The sequence below is a fragment of the Anoplolepis gracilipes genome, chromosome 16 (genome assembly GCF_047496725.1).
Source record: "Anoplolepis gracilipes chromosome 16, ASM4749672v1, whole genome shotgun sequence".
NCBI lineage: Eukaryota > Metazoa > Arthropoda > Insecta > Hymenoptera > Formicidae > Anoplolepis > Anoplolepis gracilipes.
In genome coordinates, this window is record NC_132985.1 from 2,504,303 (window position 1) to 2,523,847 (window position 19,545).

The following is a 19,545-nucleotide window of genomic DNA, read 5'->3' on the forward strand; positions in this document are numbered from 1 at the left end:
CGCGACATTACACAGAGACTCTTCCATATCTAATGATTACAGCAATGTATATACGTACAGAGAGATATATCATGATAAAAAACGTGGCGAATATAAAATAACGTATACATCTACGAAGAGATATATTTACATGAGCAAGAATGCTCAAAGTGTGCACCAATCAGAGAGAGGAGGATACCGTTCACTTTAAAATTAATTTACTGTAAAATATCTGACATCATTACATCAATGTTTACATAAAAAATATGTATATATAAAAATTTAAGAATTTGACAAAAAGAATTCAAAAATGAAGCGATATTTTCCCATTTCATCGATGCAGTGCATGCTATTCAACATAAAAGTATTAACGATTACTTTTTTGCTGTCATATTTAATACTTGACATAAACGCAGCAGTAATAATATGATTAAATATAGTAATAATAAATATAGTAATATATAATAATTGAAAAAGCGAGCGGGTAATAATCAGTACTTAGTTTTTCCATTCAATCTTATCAATTTCTTTCCATATATATCTCTATCATCTATTTTTCCATTTTTTTCACGCGCTCACTTTCTGCAATGTATAACAATAATTACAGTGCCGATTGCGGGCAACCAAAAATACAACCATAACAATAATAATAGTTAATAATAATAATCATAATAATAATAATATATTAATATAATACCGAGACAATAACGATAACAATGACGTAACAACAAAGAGAATAATATAATCATAACAATGAAAAGTTTGAACGTATTTCGATAGCAATGAGCGACAAATAGCGGTGCTTGAAGAAAGGAATAATCTTTTTGTCGAGAAGAGAGGAATTAAGAAAGGAAAAAAATTGTCACTGGAACAAGGATTGGAATAAAGATTGACGAAAACTCCTTAGCGAAGGGACGTTGCGCTGTGCTGCGACATCGTTGTCAATAATGTAAGATAAAAGAGATGTGCACGCGTGAGTAGTGCATAGCGTATCCGGTTGCTTCTCACACATACGTATGAATTACGCATATATTTACACACATATATATATATATCTGTTTGTATATATACATATTTTTTAAATATATTTGTTTTTGTCAACGTGTATGAAAGTCCATCAGGCGTGTCTGTCTTCAGAGAAGAAGAGGAAGAAGAAAACAAAGAGACGTTTTTTCTTTTCGCTCTTTCGACGAAACGATTGACTCGATTGCATCGGAATAATTTTTTTTTTTTTTTTTTTTTTTTACAGAATGCAGACAGAATGCGCGGGATAATAGTTATGATGGTTGAGGTACTGATGGACATGGTGATGGTGCTTATGGTGATAATGTGGATGACGAGTGATGTGGACTATCATCAGCAGCGCGAGCGAGCGCGGCGTGAGATCGGCACCGCTGCGGCCGCTAACCTGATTCTTCTCCAGTTCCTGACACAGCATCTCGAGCTGCGCCTGGAACCGCTCACGTTCCACTGTCGCCTGCTTAATCTCCTCGCGCGAACGTTCCAGCTCCTTCTTCAGCCTGGTAATCTCCTGGCCGTTCTGTTGCGAAGGCTGCTGCTGCTGTTGCATGGTGACCTGCATCTGTTGGATCTGTTGCTGATGCGCGTGCAGCTGCCGCTCCGTCGTCTGTATCCGCTTCTGCAACTCGCCAGCCTCGCGCTCAGCCGTGTCCGCTCGCTGCCGTTCCGTCTCGCAAAGTTTCCGCCACTGTTCAAGCTGGGCCACGTCGGACTGCGCCGTCTCGGCACCGCGTGACGACAATTGCTTCTGCAGCTCCTGTACTCGCTTCTCCGCCTGTTCGGCACGTTGTCGTTCCTTCTGCTGCGCCTGCTGAACGCTCTGCACTTGTTGTTGCAGTCGCTGTACCTCGCGCATCTGCGCATCGAGCGCTTCCTTGGCGGCGCGATCGGGCGTCTGCGCGTGGGCCCGCTGCTGAAGACGACGGGCCTCCTCGCGCTGACGCTCGAGCTCGGCCTCGTTCGCGCTCAACTCCTGCTGGAAATTCACCAACATCTCCTGCGACTTTTCTAGCTGTATCACCAACTGATCGCGCTCAACCTGCAACTGCTTCGCATCCGCTTCTAGCTTCTCCTTCATCTTCTCCGAGTGCTTCTCCCGGTTCTCCAGGATTGCTGCCATCTTGTCGCGTTCGCGCTGCGCCAACTGCAGTTCGTACTGTGTTCGGGCGAGCTCTTCGTTTCCGGCAAGCTGCTGCTGTTGTTGTTGCTGCTGCTGCTGCTGTTGCACGCGACGTAACTCTTGGCGTAACGCCTCGCGTTCTTCCCGTAGTAGCTGAACGTCTGCAGCGAGACGTTCGAGCTCCTTCTTCGTAGCTTCGGCAGCTTCCTGATACTTGGTGGTCTGTAAATGCGCCTTCTCAAGTTCCTTCGCCAGTCTACCGGCCTCTAGCTCGACTTGATCGCGCGCCACAATAGCCTTGTCCAAGCTGGCGCGTAGACGCTCCACCTCGATGCTCGCGCTCTCCGATCTTGTCTTACCCTCGGTCTGCATCAGCCGCTCCAGCCGTATGATCTCAACGCGCAGTTTCTCGTTGTCCGCTTCGAGTGCTTCCGCCCGCGATTTGATCTTATCGTGCCGGTCACGAATCTTTTCCGCTTCGATCCTTGCGCGTTCAATCTCCGAACGATTACGCTCTTGCTGTGCCGAAGCCTTGCCGGTTTCGTCGCGCGCCCGCTCGAGTTGAAGCTGCGCCTCGTGCAGCTTCGCCTCGAGCTCGGCGTTGCTCGACTGTGTCCTCTTCAACTCGGCCTCGCGGCCGTCTAGTCGCTCGCGCAGCTTGTCCACCTCCTGCTGTAGCCTACTACCTTCGCTCTGCCATTTTTCCTGCTCGTACTGGTATTTACCTCGCACGCCTTCCGCACGCTCCAGATCGGCGCGCAGCCTCGAGGCGTCCTGTTCGGCCTTCCGTGCGCGCTCGAGCTCCGCCAGCGCCTTCTCCAGACGGTCACGTAGCCGCTCCACCTCCAGCTTCGCCCACTCGTGCTCTTCCTTCTGTCGCTCCTGGCTCTCCTGGTATTTGCCGAAACGGGTCGCGTACCTCTCGCACTCCTCACGAGCGCTCTCCGATTCGGCGCGCAGTCGTTCCGCCTCGCTCTGCGCTTTTCTCACCTCGGCCTGCTGACGATCGTGCTTCTCGTACATCTTCTCGATCTCTAGCTGCATACGCGCGAGCTCCTCCTGCGTCTTCTCCGTGGCCGCCTGCGCCTTGTTCAGCTGCGAATGCGCGCGCTCCAGCTCGAAGCTGATGCGCTCGTTGTCAGCCACCACCTTCTCCCGCTCGTTCTGCAAACGTCGCAGCTCGATCTGCGACTTCTCGTAACGCTCGCGTACCATCTCCAGATCGACGCTAAGTCGATCGATGCTCTCCTTCGACTTCTCCTCGTGCTCCTTGGTACGGCCGAGTTGCAGCGCCGCGCGGTCGTACATCTCCTGCACCCGGGCCAGTTCCTCCTGGGCTTTGCGCGCCTCCTCGCGCGACTTGGCCGCCAGCATCTGCTGCTTCTCCGCCTCCAGCTCCAGCCGGTCCTTGTCCGCCTCCATCACGTCGATGCGGTTCTGCAGACGGTACACCTCGCTCTGCCCCCTGCCACATCGCCGTGAGATATTTAGCCTCGGAATATCCTCTGCCTTTTTCGCTACGATCTACCTAATTTTCTACATTTGCGAAAATTCTGTCAGTGATGCATAAAATTAAAAGGTGTGCATAAAAGTTATTGGAATATTTTTTTTTTTTTTTTTTTAATATTTCTTTTTTTTGGTATGATAATAATATTAAATCAAATAAATTAAAATATCGCTACGTTTACTGAACCTAACGCTCGTTGGGATACACTCAAAGCGATTGAGTCTTTCCGATGCAGATATCTGCTAGACGTATTACCTATCGTATTTCTCCAGCATCTTCTCGAATTCCTTCGCAGTGTTCTCCCGTTCTTCGTGAATTTTATTCAAAGAATATTGAGCTTTCTCTAGTTTCTCCTTTAAGATCTGAATTTCTGTTAAAGCGTCATCTCGTTCCAACTGTTTCACCGCAATTCCGAGAAAAAACCGAAAAAGAAATTATTAATTTTATTTTTTTCTTTCATTCTAATATTTTTGGCAAAATAATATTATACCTACATTAGTCCATAAAACGAAGCATGCTTTATTATGTGATATATAAACATATATATATATATATATATATATATATACATATACCTATATACATATATATACATATATACATATACATACATACATATGTATATATAAATGTATGTATGTGTTTTTTAAGGTATATATTGTAAATAAGAAAGCTAAGAAATGTAAAAAGATAATGAGTATTATGGCAAGAAATTAATTATTCTCACCGTCAATTTCTGATGAGTGTTGTGCGCCTTCTCCCATCTCTCCTTCACCAAGTCGAGTTCCGACAGTACGTTCTCCTTCTCGCGTTGCATCTTGCCAAGTTGATTCTGCTGCAGTTCTATCCTCTCGTGCATCTTCTCCATCTCCTCCTGGAAGCTGTCCCTCTCTTTCTGCAGCCGTTGCATTATGACCTGAAGATACATGACACGAATGAAATAATTATTGACGATCGATTTATAAATGTAAATCTTATGATTAATTATATTTTTGTCTTATTATACTCACTTGAGCTTTCTCGTATTTGTCCTGTAGTCGATCAACCTCGAGTTGAATCGCCTCTCGCTCTTTCTGCATCCTCGTCGACTGTCCTAATGCCTTATCGAGCTGGCTCTGTAGATTCTCAAAGTCGTAATTCTGTTTCTCTCTCTCCATTTGCATCTGCAATAATTATTGCGTCGTATATGTAATTAAATCAATAAATAAAAAAAATATATATGTACATAGATTAATAAAAGTGTTAAAAGCTTTTTTATATACGGAGGATTAAAGTTGAAATAAAATAATAAATTATTTATTCGAAACTCACTCTACGAACTTCCGTCTGCGTTTTATCGAGCTTCTCCTGCAACTTGTCAACCTCGCTCTGCGTTTTATCTAAAAGATTCTGTAATTTGTCCTGCTGAAGTTGTGCCTTGCCGAGAGTAGCCTGGGTACGTTCGAGCTCCTCCTGTGATTTTTCGAGCTCGCCGATCGCCTTGTCTCTCTCGGCGTGAAGACGAGCCACGGACGCCTGTGCTCGATCGTATTCTTCCCTAAGACTCTCCTGTTCTCCTTGAGCATTTTCCAGCCTGGCCTTGAGCCTGTACACCTCGCCTTGACTTTTCTCCACCTTAAACAATGAAAAAGAAAAATTTGTTGATGTTCTTCGCCTCGCACAATCCAATCGATTTAATTCGATCGATATTAAAAAAGTCTTCGAGTAAATTTAAACGCTTTTCCGCGAGTTAAGTATCACACGTATTAAATATTCAATACTCTGAAAAATTTTGTAATTTATTCAAGAATTTTTAATGTATGTACCAAAAATAATATAACAAGAAAGAAAATTGAATTTATTTTATGTAAATTTAAATTAAATTTATGCGTACTTTTAACATTGTTGACAAATGATTTCTTCACGTGCTCTTAATTTAAATAGCGGTAGAGAGTTCCTTAATTACAAAGAAATTATTTGTAGCGCGAGACAGACTTCCACTTTTAGAAAGAATTTATGTTATCCATTCTTGTGACACTTTTTATTCCCCGTCATTAACTGGTGCCTTTACGCGCAAGAATTGCGCGGTAAACTCAACGGCAAGCCGAGCAAAATGTGAATTTAAGTACACTGTTTAACCGTGTTCCTTCCATGTTCCGAGAGGGTGATATGGTAATGCGCGCAAGCAATTTTCCAGTCACTTAAGCGGCGGAATCGTTACTCTGCTGCCGGTTGCAGGACGGAGGCGTGATTGGAAATTGGATCCTATTGGAAGGATAAAGATAGTGCAGCGGGGAAAAGGATGAACGGGAATGAAGAAGAAAGAGATCAAGGAGGGAAGGAACAATAGGAAAAAAATTTAATAGGTGTTAAGGAATGTTTGAATTAATTCGCGATTAAAATCGACAATAAATACGTGACCGTTACGGACTAGGTCTTCGAGGAAAGTGCTCGACGAAATGGAACTGCTGAGTCGTGGTCCAAAGTGGACCTTTAGTCATCCATTAATAGATCACCGTGTGACTCCAGCAAAGTAGTTCAGGTTACTTTTGTGCCGATCAATCGATAAGCGCTATAATTGGCGTATAAATGGCGCGTTCTCCGCCAGAGAGATGCCAGAAATCGAGAATATTTCAGGCTGTTGCGAGATAGAAATGCTCCGAAAGGGAGAACTTCGTCTCTTTCGCGATTTAGAACAAGAGATATTTTTATATTCCCACAAATAACAATTTCCACTAGACCATAATATATGAGTTTATCTTGATAATATATGAATTAATGATGTAATAAGATTGTCTTGATGAAAAACACTTTTAATAAATTACGACAGATTAAACTTACTGTTAGCAGCCTTTGTAAAAAAGCTGCAGTATTTTTAAAATAATTCAATTTTAATATATTTATTGACAATTGCAAGACACATTTCTTTTATTTAATTTTATTTACTTTTTTATTAAAAATTTATATAATATAAATATAAATAAAGTATAAATATAAATATAAACATTTATATAAATTATATATATCAATAGACATAAATTATATATAATATATAAATTGTATATATAAATATTTATAAATTATATATCAATATTTATACAAATTTTAAATAGAAAAATTTCTATAAAAATATAAAAATATTTCAGTACAATATAAAAATTTATATAAATTTATATGTCGCGTTATAAAGACAGTGTGTATTGTAATACTAAAATAAAATTAAAACAATTACCTTCTCTTGCAAGGTCGCGGCCTCGGCACGCGCCCTCTCATTATCCGCTTGCGTGACCCTCAGCTCCGCCTGAACTCTCCTTAATTCGGTAGCCGATTTGTCAGCCCGTTCCTGAATGCGCTCCATTTCCTGGGACGAATTCAACGTGCCTCTGCCGTATCCCTGTGATCGTTCCATATCGTGCCGCAGCCTCTCGTTCTCGAGCTCCAGCCTGGCTAATCGTTGCTTCGCGGCTTCCCAGTCCGCGCCGCTGCGACCGACCTCGGACGTGGCCTTGTCCAGCTCGGCCTTGCTCTTGCCAAGCTCGGATTGCGAGCTTTCAAGCTTTGCCTCTAGCCGATCCTTTTCCGCTTGCGCTCGTTCCAGTCGCGCACCCAATTTTTCGACCTAGCAATAAACACGTGGACAATTGTTAATGTCAATATACTATTTTCTTAGATAATGCGTTATTTTTAAATTTCCATAATTTATGAAATATGTTATAAATGTAAACGTGCGAAGATATAAAATTAATTGTATATATATATATTGCAGAATATCATTTTATATAAAAATTAAATTTATAATAAAAGTTATTAAATAAATCTGAAAAATAACTTTGTATTTTTATTGCACTTTATTTTAGTAAATATTCTCGTTGGCTTTATTTGTTCATCGTGGTGATCTCGTTATCTTAATTTAGCCTTTTTTTTTTTGAGTAAGCAATTTAACTTACAAAAAATAATATTTATATTATAATTTTTTTTTCATTTAGTTTTCATTTAATTTCACCTCCGACTCCAAAGTGTGTATCTTCATTTTATACTCGGCGAGTTCTCTCTCATGTAACTCTCTCTCCTCCTGCTTCTCTTGCTCAGCTCGGTCCCTTTGCTCGCGTAATTGTGCCATTTGCTTCTCTTTATCTCCGATCGCCTCCTCAAGGCTGCTAAGTGCACCCTCGCTACTGCAATGATGCGCCTGCATTGCCGTCAGCCTGGCCCTGGCCATGTCGACCTGATTGTCCTTTTCTTTCAGCAGGTCCTCCAAATTCTCAATCTGAAGTCAACAATAGACTCAGTTATAAAACGAGAAGTGCCATCTTATTTATTAGTCAATTTGTTAGTACAAATGAAAATTTAATTTTTTGTATATATGTGATGCTATTCTTTATTTAATAATTCAGATAATTTTATTTGCAAGTTTAATACGTGATAAAATCAAATTTCGATGTTATCGACAATTTTAAATTAAATATTGCGTTTGCATATGTTAATTGTTATATATAGTTAATTATTATATATATTATATATATATATATATATATATATATATATATATGTATATATATATATATATGTATGTATATATATATATATATATATATATATACATACATGCATAATTAATTATTATATATTTTGTATGAATAAAAAGACGTGAAAAGCTAAACTGGTATATCACAGTTATACTACATTTAGAAAATTAAATTTGGCACAATTTTCATGCGAATCATGAATTTGATGTGTTATTGGTTAATCGCTGCGTAGCTAATGAAGTCCCGCGAGATATCAATGAAATTGTTAATTAACGTAAATTCACGTCATCACCTACCTGCCAACGCACTTTCGTCGGTCTTCTTTCATTCACATAATCAAATTCAGACATCATCGTAACGACAGGCACTCTAATGTAAAAATAAATACAGTGCTCGTGTCAAAGCAAATAATAGATTCTATAAATAGCATACATTCTATAAATAACATAACATAAATATAATTATATAATTATAATAACGACACAGGAGACGATTAAACAAATAAAATATATAAATCACAATGTAACTTATACATGTATAAATGTAATGTAATATAATAAATTATATGATAACTTTGAATAAAAATAACTTACTTATTACCATCTATTAATTAAATAATAAAATAATTAAAAATGAAAGGAAAGGATCTAGGATATTTTATATTTTACTAAAATTAATATATAATATATATCTTTTTTCTTGCACGTATAATATAATCAAAACTCAAAATAATCGCAAATAATTAATAACATAAATTTCATATTCACATACAAATACATTCACCATTTATAGCAGAACAATACAAACTTATACTAACAATAAGTAGGACAAATTTATTTACTATCTGGCCTTTTATCTCAATCTATCAACGCTCTTCTATGAATTTAATTTTTCGCTATCAACGCCGTAAAAGAAAAAATTTTAGGAAGAATACGATAAAAAATAGAAAGAAAACCTAATTCTGCAAAAAAAAATAATATTAATAATAATACTGTATCGTGTATGAAACGCAACGAAAATAGGTGGTGCAAATTAATGCAGAAACGAAGTGTGACGGAAAACGCTGCGGGCGCAAACACAGTGCAAACGCAACGTAACGTTCTCGCAAACTGCATTTGCGCCCGCGATTACTGTACATCGACTAGCAAAAACAGTGCAAGAAACGTCATATAAACGCGCGCGCGCGCACATCACATGCCATCCGAATCGACGGCCGAATCTTCGACACTCATGCGCATTCTCTCTCTTTCTCTCTATCGCGTTGCAACATCATCGGGGAGATGATATTAACACATCGAGCACGCTCTTTCTCAGTCGCCTCGGCAATTAGTGCTCGGTACTTTACTTGATGCACGTCCCTAATCCGTAGGATCTTGCATCCCGTGAGAGTAAGGTGGCCTTTGTCCCGCGTTCATAAAGTTGATGAAGTGATAATCAAAAGCGAAGACTGTCAAAGCAGGTTTAAAATCATTTTCATACGTGCAAAGAGCTGAGATAACTGTAGCATATATTTTTGTTAGAGCTCTTTTTTACACAGGCAATTAAAACAGAATTTTAAAGAATTTATGGATTTTGCGCTTTAGAAAAATTGGGAGAATTAAATATAATATACTTAATATAGTTCAATATATACTTTCCTATACAATTTCATTCTCTGCTCGATACAATATTTTTTCATCCTTTTCTTTCATATAGATTATTGATACTAAGTTATTAAATATAAGTTAAAAATTTTTTGCTTAGAATTTGGAGTGAGGATGGAAAATATTTGTTTAACGCGGAACATACGCCAAGTTCTCTCGTCTTAATATATATATATATATATCTTGGTCGTCGCACATGCGATCGATACCGATACTGAATTACGTTACCTAGTATCAGCACACGTACGTCATCCCTCGTGGGGGATCAGCTCCTGAAATTTCCTCAAAGAACCGATTGCAATTCACGAGGCGATTGATTGAATTCGTACTCGTATACTCATGCGCATTCCGTTTCTTCACTGTGTGGGAGATACTATGTAGGATACGAAGTGTACTCTTGTCGATTACAACTCTTTCGTCCCGAATTATTTTTACGTTGAAATAAATTTTTTTACTTCATTTTGACAATAAGAAATATTAATTACGTAATTGTTAGTTATTTATTATATTTATATCTATTTGATTAAAATCTATTATTTCACCTTTACTCTTGATATAATATATCAAGATGAAAGGGTTAGGTTCACCAACAGAATAATGTATACATATTTGCTGTTATAGATTGTGTAAATATTTTTTAGAAAATATAATTTTTTAAAATAAATAAATGATTTTTCCGAAATAATTGTTTGTAATTAAAACGTGGAGCTTCTATTTAATTTCTTACTGTTTTTAGCGCAGATTTTGTTTTCATTCACATGCAAAAATCAGGCAAAGATATAATAGATAATGCCATCATTATCTATTATGCAAGAGCGTGTTGCAAGTATGATAAGGTTTCTATAGTTTCAGTATAGCGATAATGAAAAAAAAGATATATAGGATAATAAAAATCTTTATAGCCCGCCCCATAGTGTTTCCTCTTAAAATAACAAACAGTTATTCTATCAGCTCGCAATCTGCTCTCTGTGCTCAAGGTAAATATTTCCCCAAGCGCTAATTGGCTCTCACGTGATAAGAAAATACATTTTGCCGGACTCGTCCCGCTTTTGCATTTGCATCTCTCCTTAGACGTAAGACCAAACGCCACCGTGGGCATGATAAGAAAATTCATTTTGCGAAAGTTGTCAGGGTCGTGCCGACAATTTTCTCGCATAATACTCGCCCGTTCTGAGAGTTATGAATCGCGATGAAGCGCGGTAGGATGAATATAAAAGTAAAGTAAAGTAAGTTTCGACGAAAAGAGGACGAGTCCGTGTGAGAATGAATATATTGTGGAAAGCAGAGGAAAGTAGACGAAAGCGGTACTAAAATAGACGAAGCCTTTCAAAGATTGCGACTCTAGCCGGGGAAGTTGAAGTAGCAAGATGAGTAGCGAGAAAGAAGCTTACCTTGCGCTGCAGAACATTGATCTTGCGGTCCTTGATGTCCATGTGATCCTTGATCTCGGTCAGCTCGGTGTTCATGCGATTGCGCTCCTGTTGCGCCTGCATCGCCGCCTGCGTCTTCTTCTCAATCATCCGGTTCTTCTCCTCGAGCCGCTGCCGCATCTCTTCGACCTGTGAAGCGCGCACATTTTTGAATTTCCAGGGTTTACGGTGAAAGGTATGGTTTGCCGAGGGTCCGGTACGAGAAGAAAAGACTTTAGACGAGTCCAATCCGGAATATTCAACGCGCAATACGTACGACGCACGTACACGCGACGCGACGTCGAAATCGAAGGTGGAGAGACGAGAAGAGAGAAGCTCGACCCAGTTTTCCGCGATGGCTTGGCCTTCCTCTCGCCGTTGGTGGCCTCTCCCGACATACAATTTGCTGCAGCTTTAACTTGACTTCCGACTCGTCGGACTAATTTGTCAAACAGCTGATCGAAATCACGTGCCGATTATACTTAAGCCCTTTCGAAAGTTCTTCTTCGGCTTAGAAAGGCTTTCCTCAAGGCTTAGGATATTCTTTTCTTTTCACTCCTCGAAATTGTCTTGTGAGATTAATCGAAAGAGATTTTCTTGATATCTTTAATTTATTTGATGTTAGTGAATGATTTGAAATTCCATCGTAAATGTAAGTATTATTCTTTACTGATAAAAGAACGACTCGTTTTCGTTAACAAATAAATAAATTAATGAAATTTCAGAAACAAATAGATAATTATTTTCAATTTTTTTCATCTTTAAGTATTATTTTTAGTCTTTATAATTTGCATTAATTTTACAAAACATGAGACAAAAATTTAAAATTCTTTGTCTTACAGAATATTGAAAAATGAAAAAGTATCCTTCTGAATTGAAAACAAAGATAAATTTGCAGTGAGAATTCTTTTAGCATCGATAATCGTTCTAAAATTCATACGTGAATTGAGTCAACCTTTTTTTTTATCATTTCGTTCATAACTTTGTCCTAGTTTTGCTTCACGTTAGACTATCGACAGAATTTTTCAAGCTTCTACATTTGTTCGGGCTTTCATCGACTTTTTTAAAAGAATTCGTAAAGGCTCCTGTAAAGGTTCATAAAGGCTGAAAAAATTGACCCGATTTCTTCATTTAAAACGATCTTGTATGCATGCCTTCCGGTAGAGATAGATATAGTATTTCACTGTTTCCACATAATAGAGAATATATTCGACAAACATCTCCGAATTTCGGAGGTGCGGTTAGAAATTTAGTATCGATTGTGGCTACGTTCTAGTTTCGAATCGGTGTGACAGAAAATAAAACAACTGTTTACCAAACTTGTTTACCAAAAACATATTTGGCAAAACTCCTTGTAAATTCTCATACATTTAAAAACTTTTGTACGTTTTGTAGTTTTGAAGAATTCTCTTTAAGGACAGAGAAAAATAAATCTTCTTTGACGGGATAATAACAAATTTACTTTTAAGCTCAAACTTCTAAAACATATAATAATAAGATATATTGTAAAATAAAAAATTATAAGTAGTTATAATACAATACAAAAAAAAATATTTCTATAGCTTAAAAAAATATTTTTCTTTAGTAAAAGATTATATCTTTTAAAGTTTATTTTATAATTTGATATTATTTCTCTCTCTTTCCTTGAAAAAATTAAAAATATAATTTTGCAATTTTATTGTTTAATATAAATTGAAAATTAGAAAGATTCAACTTATATACTCACATCGGCCTGTAGCATATTATAATGCTCCTCCTTAGCGCAGAGAGATTCCTTGAGCACGGCGATGTGCCTTTGGTAATCTTGATGTTGCTCCTCCAGTGTTTTCATCTTGGCCGACATCGCCAGCAGCTCTTGGTCCCGTCGCTGTACCTCCGTCCGAAGCTCGTCCAGCTGCGAAAAGATTCGTCGTCCAGGAAAGGATCAGTCCCTGTTCCCCGACCGTCTTGGCGACGATGACGACGACGACAACAGACAGTGTAACGACGACGGCGACGAGCGACGAAGGCGTTGAAACTGCCTGCCGACTCTCCGCCATGCGACCGAGTACGACGACAGCGATAACAGTCTCATAAGGATTTGGTGACAAGTACATTTTATTTGCAGCGACTTTTTTTCACGTAAAATCATATCGTAGCGGTGGGTTCGTTTAGGTTTGAAATAAAAAATAAAGTAATCATTGACGGAAGAGTAAATATTTTCACGAAAAATTAAAGACATTTAAAAAAAGCTGCCCTAGTCAGTTTTGTTATTAATTAGAAAAATTTAATGTTTCTATTTTTTTTTTTTAATTTTTAACTACTTAGTATCGCAATAATCTCAAGATAAGAAAATATTTTCTTGTAAATTGTTATACAATTACTTTCTTGCGCCTGCATCGCGGCGCGTATCTTAAAATATTCCTGATCCAAATTGCACGTGAAATTGGTTTCCGAGAGAACAACCTTGCGGGATATAACCACGAAGTTACTTAATTACCGTTGAACTTTGACACGAGCTGTCCTTGACAGAAAGATCGAGATTATTTTAATTAAAATGAAAGACGGAGCACGTCGATATATAACGCGAGAAGACCGACTCGGCGAGAAGTTTCCATGTCTCAGATTGAAAATCAAATCGCGTTATCGCATTCTACTTCGATCCCACCGCTATTTTTCGATCGCTTATGCGCTTTTTTGATTCTCCATTGAATGAAAAATATTGACGAGCTATTACAAATCATGACCTGACTATAAAGTCAAACAAAAAGCTACGTAAGCAAGCACCCCCAGTTTCGAGGTCAGTCAGATCTAAATTCAAGAATTGCTCGCTCTTTGAAGTTTAAATTCACACACACATACACAGAGAAATTTGTTAACTTTGAAATAATGTTAAATTTTTAATTTTAAAATAATGTTTCTTTCCTTTTCTCTCGCATCTCTACGCTAATCATGGTTAATTAACTTCTGTCTACAACGGCTAAAACTATGATCTAGAAAGGGATGAAATCTTTCGTTCAAGTTAGTTAACCTGTCGAAGTTGATCGACTTAATTGACCGAACTGGCCGTTTTGATTATACAGAAATTTCCCGAGTATATATAATAACAGAGAGGCAAAGAAATAATAAAAGGAAAAAAACATTGTCGTCGTACTCGGATAGGATTTATACGAAGCATGCAGCGTAATCGATGCAAACGATACAAAAATCACGAACAGTGTTTCTTGAGAGTGTAAAAAATATACATATATATTTTTATATATACGTGGAATATATATATATATATATATATATATATATATATATATATTCATATAAAAGTATATATGTATATGTACACGTGTATAGAGCAAAGTGTGATAGAAACAGAATGACACAGAGCACAGAGGAACAGGGGAGATAATCTCTCAAAGGTACAGATATTCAGGATATGTCATGTCAATGTGTCTCTCTTATTTTCGTGTTTACGTACCTACGCTCGTCTCATCTACACTGATGTTGTTGGTAGGCCGTGTGAATGGAGATCATCGCGACATAACGCCGTTCGCGAAATCTCGCGACGATCTCGAAGCAGAGTCAGTCGTAACATACGTAACAGCTACTACTAGTTAGCTAGTTACTAAATAAAAGCTAATCACTAAATAAAAGAGGTCCCCTTTTGAGTATAATAGTATTGTAAAAACTAGTAGTTTTAATTTTGAAATAAAAAAAAAATACTAGCTTAATTAAAAAATAATAATTAAAGTTTAAACTTACTTTAAGGCAATTGATTTTATAAATTACTTTACAATAAATCAACTTTTGATAGATCAATTTTGATTTCAATATATGAATAGATAAATTTAATTTTCTCTAAAAAAATTTCTTCTCAAATTTTTATTTTTACAATAAATAATATTTTGTATTTTTACACAAATATGTTTTCTATTGCTTAGAATTTCTTTTTAGCTATTTCATTTCTTCAATTGTTATAACCAAATCATTTTTTATTTCCTGCAAAATAATAAATGCTCTCTGATGGAAGAAAATAATTAAATGCGAAAATTATAAACGTGGTAAAGGTAGAGGACCTCTGTCATGCGTTTTATACTACATTTAATCAAGATACCAGAGGAGAAACGAGCGATCGATATTTCTTTTCTCAAACGTGAAAATATGCGAGATATCTGCATTTCTGCGTATATTCATTTGACAAGAGAAATTCGCAAAATCAGTTCGCTCCCGTCTAGCATCCAACTATCGATTAATCGATAGCAGCTATCACGGCATTTATTACGGCGAAAATATCGCCCCGCATCTATCTTCAAAATCATCGAAGTGACGAAGATTGGTCACTTTGTCACTACGATGACAATGACGTCTACGTGATTATCTACGGTGTCATTAAGCTGCACATACACGCACGCACACGCACATGACGAATATTGGAATGATAAAGCGGAGGTGAACGAAAGTCCTTCGTTCCTTTCGCTCTTCCGACAAGGGATTGACGATTGATCTTATGAATTTGACCATGAGTCTGGAAGAGTGACGGTCTTTCTTTAAGGAACCACATCAAGGTTTAGAGACCGATATGTAGTTTTTATATGAGATGCGTGAAATATAATGATTGCGACACACAGTCGGTCAACGATTCACGCCAGTAGAAAGACAGAGAGAGTTTCAGACAGAGACAGAGAAAGAGAGATATACAGAGTAACAAGTACAGTGACTACGGTATACATCGAGACACTCCGTTACGTAATACGGTAATCATGTAGATGGAAACGGAGGGGGAATAAGGGTGGCTCGGAAGAGCTTCTTGGGCGGGTGAAGAATTTCCTTACCTCCTCAGAAAGCTAGAATATTGGGGCACCACGTTTAATAATGCTTCGCTCACCACGAAGGCCGTCCAAACTCCGCTATCCCTCTTTCGGATGAAATGTCCGCTTAGTATGTCCATATAGGGACATGTACATAATATACCTTAGGTGTCCAGAATTTTCAATCTTAATTATTATAATAGATTTCTTGGCGAATTTGGAGTTGATTTTTTGCTCAAGAAATTTTTCCAATTCTTTTGTATATTATATATTTAGATATTTATTGAATATCTTGATAATCAGATCTTTAATTATATAAAATAGTGAAATTTACTCGAATTTATATAAGATATGATAATGAGAATTGATTATGTAATTTATATATTATATATTTCGCGAGAGAAGAGAAACTTTTTTCTTTTTTTTTTGATCAATATTACGTTTTATTTTAATTAAGGAAAAATCAATTCCAATTAGTCAACAAATCCAATTGTTCAAATTAAGATTAGAGAATTTGCAACACGCTTATATAATTTAACAGATTTAATTAAAAATCATTAGTTGTTTCACTACTTTACTTTTTATCGGATTCTTATAAATTTATATTTTATTATTTTTGTGAAACGTTGCTAAATATATATGAAAGAAATAAATGATCAGATTATAAGATTCATTATTAATTTGTCCGATTGTAAGAAGAATTCTGCGGAATTGAGGACTGCCATTCATTGCTGACTTATCGCTAACTTAGCTTTATCTTAAATGCTAGTTATACCTTAAGTCTATATCGGGCAAAAGGTAGCATTTGATTTATCTACGAGTCGCATTAAACTTGTCATTTATCGTAAAAACTATAATATTATCAATTTTGTTCAATTTCCTTCAATTAACAAATATATAATAAAATGAGAAAAAAACGATGAAATTTTTATAGAATCTATCTTATTAACAGTAAATATTTGCCTAAAAGTCGTAATCAATTATCGTTATGTTAAGCGTTTTTTCTTGCATTTTTTCAAAAAATTAATAAAAAGCTCTATGTCTATTTTTTTATTATCATATATATTTTGATAAAGTTTCAATCAAGTTCAAAGTTATTCTGACAGGACCCGCAGACAAACTGAATGATCCTCTCCGTCTTCTATAGACGGGCTGCCGAATTAACGGGCTCTCCCGACAGGTAATCCGACGTTCGTGGACCTTCGCGGACGATGATCGTCGTCCCGACGTATACGTATGTCTTATGCGCACGTCCACGTGCGTCTTATTCGCCGAACGGGACGACAGAGCTACATGGCGGATGCATTTTTTGCTTGCGCGTGCAGCATGCATACAGCGCCTCGAGAGCGAGGTCGGCGGGGTTGTATCGAAGGGAGTCGGTAATGAGGCATGCGTCTAATTATGACAACAAGGTCTCTACGATAAAAGAAATGGGGGGGGGGAGACAACTCAAGGGAAAGGGGTTACGAAACGATGACGGCGGACTTGCTTCGTATACTTGCCGATGGCGAATCGCTGACAGCGAGTCGCGTGGTTGTCGCGCGAACGCTTACACTTAAAGCGACACGCTTCTCTCGACGATGATCCTCGATGATCGAAAGGATGACGACGAGCGAATGAATAAGAAGCGATACTCGCTTGATGACGCGATCGTCTCGCCGAGAAGGTTTGCACGATCGTTCGATAAAAAAAAACGATGCTGGACGAGTGAACATTGTGGCAATTTCTCGCAATTAGTCCTCTCGACTTATTACGAAGAAGATTTTAGATTATTTTACAATTATTTTTTACCATAATATATGTAGATGCTGGAGAGTACATTTGGAAAACATTTTTGCAATGCATATTTAATTTTTTGATTATAAAATCTTTAATAATTAATATGCAAACAAGAGATTAATTAATTAATTATGATTATAGTCTTCAATTCGAAAGGACGATATCGCGAGGAGGCTCGACGAGTATCTCGGCGACTATCGATGATAAAGATGACAACGATAACGACGTGAACGATGTAAATGAGGCTGTTGAGCGATGATGTACACTACATCCACGTAAACTCCTAACGACGCATGCAACATGCTGGACCTAAGTTCCCATGCGAGTTGCACGATTCGAAGACGATAATGATCATCATAAGAGCTATCGAGCGATCTATATGTCGTGCGATGATTCTCGCGATGTATATTTTCCATGTGAATTTATTCATTAATTTGCGACTCAATGATTATGAAGAGATGAGAGCACGATCTGATGATAGAGAGAATGATTCCGTGGCGACACAAGGATTGGCGTCGATTCTGAATCCAGTGATCCAGATCTAATGAAGAAAAGCTAATGAAATTGTCGATGAACATAATGCTTTCATACAATGACATTAATTATCATAATAAAAAAACTATGTTGAATTTTGTGGCACAAGATGATGTGATGATACAAAGAATATAGAGTGGCGCGATGATTTTTATCCTTGATCAATCGTTTTCGTGTCGAGTATTGTATCGATGCTTGTGAGTCGATGTAAATTGAGTGCGTTCTTCTCTTAAATGGAGCAGGAAAGTGAGTAGGGAAAGGATAGAGAGAAGAACGAGAAACGTCAACAATATACATGAATGTGATGTGAGACAGGAACGTAGGAACGTAGTGTCCTTTTTTTCCTCTCTTCTTTCTTTTTCTTTTGTTATGGTTATCATGATAATATGATGTACAAGATTGTAAACTATCTTCGTTATTGTTGATTGCATTTTTGACCGGTTAAAAAAAAAAAATTGAGATAATTTGAGTGTCTGGTAATTTCGTTGACATGATTTAATCGACTGGATGATATCATTAAGATTAAAACATAAACTTTCGATGAAAGTGGTTTACCAATACTCGACTTGCATGTTGGGATTTTTGCGTTTGGAATGCAAAATGCAGTTGTCTCATCCGCGAGTACTCGACCTGCGCAAACAAATTTACATCCACCATTTAACTTTTTTATGAATTTATTTTAATATTTTTTGTCCAAGACGAATATATAAGGAAAGAAAATGTTTTCTAATCAGCGCGCAAAGCTTTTGTGTCATAATTCCATTTCTAAGCTTTAAGTAACTTTGGAATTATGATATTATTATAGCAATATTAAGCCTTAGCCAAAATATAAGAGTTAAATAATTTTTCAAAATTATGTTCTGAAATAAATATCAATGAAATATTGAATTATTTAGAAACAAAAATATATGTATACTTAATTTAAGCTTTTTCTTTTTTTTTTTTTTTAAGAACCAATATTCCGTTTCTCCAAGAGAGTTTTATATATGATATTCATGTGATACCAATTATAATTTTTATTCGTTATAAATTTTAACAAAAAAGATCACGGTTTAGAATGAAACGAGCTGCATGGATGTGTTGCGATCTACAGCCAAAGAAATAAATAAATAAAAAGAAATCAATGGTCTCTCTTCTCCTTTACGCGTGATCCATCACGGTGGTTCCTCTGTAGCATCCGCCAGGGTCTTGAACCTGCTGAGGATCTTAAGAAGGATCAGAAAATCGCGTGAAAATTAGCGGAAATAAAAGGTTGACAACGCGCGAAA

At 37.3% G+C, this 19,545-nt stretch overlaps 1 protein-coding gene across 10 annotated transcripts in view; it reads right to left on the bottom strand.

The window, feature by feature from the left end:
• Positions 1-19,545, bottom strand: part of Brp (ELKS/RAB6-interacting/CAST family member bruchpilot) — a 76,040-nt gene that overhangs the window by 13,036 nt on the left and 43,459 nt on the right. For 5 of the 10 annotated variants that reach the window (XM_072908283.1, XM_072908286.1, XM_072908284.1 and 2 more), the window contains 10 exons: positions 18,833-18,907; positions 12,910-13,077; positions 11,166-11,333; positions 7,609-7,872; positions 6,838-7,224; positions 4,938-5,240; positions 4,637-4,789; positions 4,354-4,542; positions 3,882-4,021; positions 1,388-3,584 (listed from right to left, as the gene is read on the bottom strand). In XM_072908283.1, the coding sequence (XP_072764384.1) occupies positions 1,388-3,584; positions 3,882-4,021; positions 4,354-4,542; positions 4,637-4,789; positions 4,938-5,240; positions 6,838-7,224; positions 7,609-7,872; positions 11,166-11,333; positions 12,910-13,077; positions 18,833-18,907 (4,044 nt within the window). Of the gene's footprint in view, positions 1-1,387; positions 3,585-3,881; positions 4,022-4,353; positions 4,543-4,636; positions 4,790-4,937; positions 5,241-6,837; positions 7,225-7,608; positions 7,873-8,427; positions 8,501-9,145; positions 9,346-11,165; positions 11,334-12,909; positions 13,078-15,988; positions 16,001-18,832; positions 18,908-19,545 lie in introns of those variants that run through there. The other 5 variants (XM_072908288.1, XM_072908293.1, XM_072908287.1 and 2 more) reach the window with 4 other exon arrangements.